General features: G+C 40.4%; 1 protein-coding gene across 1 annotated transcript; it reads left to right on the plus strand.

The window, feature by feature from the left end:
- The first annotated feature begins 2,386 nt into the window (after positions 1-2,386).
- On the plus strand, positions 2,387-3,079 carry LOC101764659 (putative lipid-transfer protein DIR1). Its single transcript, XM_004955920.4, has one exon. The coding sequence runs from the start codon at positions 2,456-2,458 to the stop codon at positions 2,765-2,767; it is 312 nt and encodes a 103-aa protein (XP_004955977.1). The 5' UTR covers positions 2,387-2,455; the 3' UTR covers positions 2,768-3,079.
- Positions 3,080-6,000: the final 2,921 nt, after the last annotated feature.

Below are 6,000 nucleotides of genomic sequence, written 5' to 3' on the forward strand. Positions count from 1 at the left end.
AGAAAAAATGATCAATATGTAATTATACTCATTAACCTTTTTGATTTATATGAACAACTAAATCAATTTGGTAAGGTAAATTGGACATTTGGCCACTTTCATTCACTTATGGGGCACGAGAAGCTGTTCTACCAAATACTTTTTAGAACGGTTTCAGCTCCAGAGGAGTTACAGCCGGAGCTGTTTCATCCACAACTACAGCCCTACCAAACGAGTCCTAAGTTCTGCAGAATACTATCTGTTATGGTTTAGAAGCATATGGATCCAGAAGCATGTTCTACAAACTAAATCAGATTCTAGCATGTTATTAAGTCGAATTGCGTCCTGGGACGAGGGCATGCATACATAGTAAATAGTATTTTATGCAGGAATTAATGACTAAAATGTTCGGCATATTTTAACCGCACATTAGAAATTAACAATGATGGGAGTCGTTTGCTGACTTCAACCATTATATTTTCCTTAATAAACTATAAAAAGGAGATCAATGCTTTTTAATGTTAAGGTGTACTTTGTGTATCATATTCCATCATCTGAAAGAAACAACAGTTTGCGACTGCAACCATTATTGGAATTCCCATACATGCGCTGATATTCCATTAGTATGGTGTTATTATGATTTTTCCGTAATTTTTAGCACATGTTTGGCATTCGTAAGAACCGAATCATGAAATAATTGAATGAAAGTTTACTTTAATTACATCATCCACACTAAAGAAATACTAGGCGTCTCTATGTTTCCTTTTAATCTCTCTCCGGGGTTTAGTCTTTCTTTCTGGTTAATTGCATCGTGGCTTTGTTATTTACTAAAATGGGCAACTACTAAACCAGGTTAGCTAGAACCCTGTAAACTGAGCCTCTTGCTTGTTCCCATTGTTTACTTTCATCCGATCTTTCCCATTGTTTACTTTCATCCGATCTTCGAAAGTGCAGTAACGATTGCTGTCATTCTTTTGAATGCCGTAGTAAAAGGACAGGAAACTAAACAAAGAAATTCATGCACCAAACTGCGCTTTACGGCCTGGCATGCCATCTCACGCGCATATCACGAGCTGTGCAGACATTATGAAGAGAGGTCGGCATATATTATCTCTGCTACTATACTTTTGTTCACTTTTGTTGATCAGGATATTTTTGCTATATGTGGCCGTCCCCATCATTTGGCACAACTGACTGATGTCAGCAGAGCACGATCTATCAGCAGCAGCTCGCTGCTCGTAGACATCATATCAATCTCAGAATGGAGTGTTTGCCATGACAGTAGTGCTTCGATATCCGGACGAATTCGTCAAGGAAAGCTGCCCAGCCTTTGCTGCATGCATGAATGTCTTAGGCGGAATCATATCCATACAGAAAAAGCAATGGAGTAAGTTCATATGAGTGAATTCTGGATCGACCAAGATATAGGGGGGAAAAACAAAACTTGAATCCCTAATTGCTCCGCTACGGGCCGCAGTAAGTAAAGAACTGTAGAAAACTTACACTAATCCATTTGCATGCACAAAGCCTTGAAAGTTTTGAATGCTTTTCAATATTCCTTCTGTTCTAAAATATAAGGTGCTGTTTGAGTTGAGGTCTCCAAGATTAAGCATTGACCTCTAATTTATCAAATAATCAATTATTTCTATTGCATCCAACGTTTTTAGATGAACACACCGATGTTGAGCATGATCCAAATTCTAATGAGACTGGCGTGTTGTAGTTACACAGTTCCATTATGTCTCTCCATATAATGCCATGCGGTTCTCCTGCATGTTCAATAGAAAATGTCAACTCTGATCAGGCTTTGTATTAAAAAACATATTGGAATTGTTTATATGATACCTTTATAAACTATAGAATTCTCCCAAAATACAAAAGTGCTATATGTGTGCAAACTACTGTTTATTAGAAATGGCCACTATACATCAACATTTCATTGTGAATCTATTACTGATCATGAAGGGGCCAAGACGACAGACTTGGATTTATTACGATAGGATGCAATTCCACTCCTACGCACCTTACTTGAATGGATTTTGATAAATGTACTTGACTATTATGTTGCATCTATTCATGAGGTAGTCGATCAGTTTCCCCTCAAGGATTGTTGGATTGTAGCTAGTGAGTTAACCACGTCAGGTTTTTAAAAATAAATAATGTTGAGCTCCTTAGTGCTGAAATCACGATGAACGATCAAGCTTTACTTTTTACCTTTTTTCAAATGTGTATTTTACTGCTGGAAAAGAAGCTTTTTTTTCCTGCAGGGCCGTCGCAATGTACTCGAAAACGAGGAGTAAGGATCACTTTGTAATATCTGAAACAGGCAGCGTGTATATTACTTAAAAGCCATCAAAACTTCACCCTATAAATAAGACCCCCAAACCAAACACTCTCCTCACAACTTCAAACCAACCAAATCTACAACCTAGACCTAACAAACCACCCAAATTTACAACTTGATCAGCACATAACCATGGCGAAGGCACAGGCAATGGGCGCGCTCCTGACCGTCCTGGTGATCCTCGCCACGTCGGCCGAGATGGCGCACGGCATCTGCAACCTGTCGAGCACCGGCATCCGGGCGTGCCAGCCGGCGGCGGCCATCCGCCACCCCACCGACCAGCCCTCGGCGGAGTGCTGCGCCGCCCTGGCGGGGGCAGACCTGCCGTGCCTGTGCCGGTACAAGAACGCCGCCGGCGTGTGGGTGAGGTTCTACAGGATCGACATCAACCGCGCCATGGGGCTGCCGGGCAAGTGCGGCCTCGCGATGCCGGCCAACTGCTGATGATCGCCGGGGGTCATCAGCCCATCGGAGGCATGCAAATCGCTGGTAGTAATGTAGTATTATATAGCTACGAGATTGAATAAATGGAGCACGTAAAAGACTGATATGTCTGTGCTTCTCCTGGCGCTGCACTGCAGTATTTGAGCTGTGCGCGAGTGAGCTCTTATCAATCAGTGCAGAAGTGATGTCAGAACGACTGTCTTATGTAATATATGTCTTTTATCCACAGCAAAGTTGGGCATATTAATATGAATGTATGAATTTGGCGTGAATCTGACAGAGATTTATATGTCAAAGCAAATCTTTGTGAAAGTAGTTTATCCGGGTATATGTTGGAATTAATGACGTATGAACAGTTTTCAGATCCTGCTAGAATATTATACTATACATACTAGCGAGGAGGACGTAGCTAAGAAGAAATTTGATGTGGAAATGAAGAAGAAATAATGGTTGCTATAGATGTCTCTATTATGATGCAATCACATGAGTGAAATTGTCATTAACCTAGCAAAATTGCATTACAGCAGCTCAATTGTGGACAACGGAGAGATAGAGAAATTGGATGCTCAGATGCTTAAACTAGGAATCTGTATTGCTGGAATTGTTTCGAAGGCATTAGTTGCAGTTAATGGTTAATTTATGTATATATAATTTGTGTTCTCATTCATGAATTACTGTACCATCAAGATGGTTGCCGTGCATGGTCCATCTTCAAAGGTAAAACTCTTCAGATGGTTGCGATGCATCAGTGGCGGACCTTGCCAGTGAATAGAGCCCGGGCAAAGACCATGGCAGCTCTCTCTTCCATCTTCGGTAGAACAAGCTACAACTATAGGCGACTGATTTTAATCCGCCCAGGCTCGCCGGGCCTTCGGTCCGCCCTGCGATGCATGGTCCACACCTGCTACCAATATTGTGATTGTTCTCGCTTTCTTTTGTATGTGATCACTAAAAATAATAAGCCACAATAAAACAAGCAACTCACATGTATAGCTTAATCATTATTCAGCCTGACAATTATTAGTACAATTTGAATTGATGAGACAAATCACACAACTATTTCATTAGATCTAAAATATTAACGTCTGGTAAAGCCTTGTTTTTCATAGAGGTGTAATGCCCTGGAAATGTTAAACTTTCTCCCAATATATCATTGTACTTTATTGTAAGGCAATATATAATTCACTCTGAGTCACAGATGATGTTTGAGTGAAGAAATATATTCTTTTGCATGAAGTACTTTATATGTTTCTAATGTACAAAATTTGTACCTTGCTACAAAATACTGTAATCACTGGTAGAGAATTGGCCTTTAGTCCCGGTTGGTAGGGTGCATATCTCTCGGATATCCATCCGGGATAAACCAACCGGGACAAAAGGGGGGGTCTTTAGTCCCGGGTCTTTTAACCGGGAGTAAAGGACCCCCTTTAGTCCCGGCTCGATTCCAACCGGGACTAAATGGCGCTTGCATGGCACTGCCGTGACGCCTGAATTTTTCATGCATGCATCACGTATACGTAGTACCGCGGCCCTTTTAATTTGTTAACCTTGTAGTTGAGATTTTTTTAGAACGAAATCAACTAGTATTTAAACGAATGGGATTTGTAATTATACAATTACTATATATATACACAATCCTTATACACAATTCAACTAGCTTAGTACAAATCGATCATAATTAGTGCGTATTATATATACAAATAAATCAAAGTATCTTCCTACAATCTTCCCGTCGTGGTGTTGCTGATCGGAGTGTCTAATTGTCGTCCATCGTAATAAAATTCTCCTCTTGGATTTACCACCTCGTCCATTATGAATCCAATGAGACCTTCACATATTGCCGCTACTCTTTCTTCCTTCAAGAGTCCTTGTTGAATATTTAACATCTATAATTTGGAAATTTGTGAATGTTACATGAACAAATACATATAAGGAGCTAGAAAATAATTAACTAGTAATATATTTATTTTACGTACTTTAAAGTTGTGCGGCGTCATCTTCGGTCCCTTGGGTCCCAAAAAACTGTGCATGTGCTCACAGATGTAGTAGCCACATAGATTATTCCCGGGTTCCTGTCTTAAGCACTTCAGTGCGGAAAAATAAGTTATGAAATATTCGTGTTATACAATGTAATAAATGTGCAGACTGCATACGTACCGGGAAGTCTGTGTTCCATGTAAGATTTTCTTTGAATGGACCTTTGTGTGTCCTTATGAATTGTTTCCATGCGCTGCGGATTAGAATAATGAATGACATAGTGTAACAGGGATAAAATTTAGGAAATAAATTTTTGCATAGAGATAAAGGTCCAGAATTATTACAAGCCTAGCATGTCTTGCAATTCTTGGTAGTCCACCGGATCTTTCCTTAACGAATCAAAGACAGTGACGTGGCTTCTTTCAGGCTCAATTATAATAAGGATCCAGTGGAAGCTGCGTGCGTAAAATGTTCATGCATATTAGAGCTAACTAACATGTAGAGATAAGGAAAAAGACATCGAAAGTAGACGGTATACACACACTTACTTGAAGTTGTATGGAAGTAGTATGAAATCCTTGAATATTTGTTTGTGTAGGAAATTGTATATTTCCGCAAAGGTTTTTTCCGGCGCTAATTGTATCTGTTGTTGGTTAACTACAGATGGATCCATGAAGCCTATATGTAGGTACGCCTCTCGGCGGCATGTCTGAATTAGCATCCTACATGAAATGGAAGATGAAGTTAGTACGGTGACGCACGCCAAAATTTACATGTAGAGATAAACGAACACTTACAGAATCCAAGCGCTGATCAGAGAGACGTCCAGGGCATCATGATGGTACACTTCGTATATATCCTTGAAGTCTAGCCACAGCACTTTCTCCCCTTCACCGTGAAAATCTATCGGTTTTACCTTCATGCCGATCATCTCCCTCGAGTTGGCGGATGCCATCATGTACCATTGATGGAATTCGTACATCTTTGTTGATAGCTTCCGTACCAATGAAGGCTTTACTAGAGGTTTGCCTAGCTCATAAGGCCACTTCAGCTCAGGGGGCGGTGCAGTTGGCGTCTCAACTTGCCCTATGCATTCATCAAGTCCCAGACCTGTTTCTTCCATGAACTTCAATACATTTGCTTGTTGATCCAAGGGCATTGCTTTTACCCGTTGAGCATCTTTTTTTGATAAATGGCTGACGTCGGGGACTGGACCGCTGGAGGATGACTTTCCTTTCTTTTTATCCTTTTCATCA

Source organism: Setaria italica, chromosome II (assembly GCF_000263155.2).
Source record: "Setaria italica strain Yugu1 chromosome II, Setaria_italica_v2.0, whole genome shotgun sequence".
NCBI classification, from domain to species: domain Eukaryota; kingdom Viridiplantae; phylum Streptophyta; class Magnoliopsida; order Poales; family Poaceae; genus Setaria; species Setaria italica.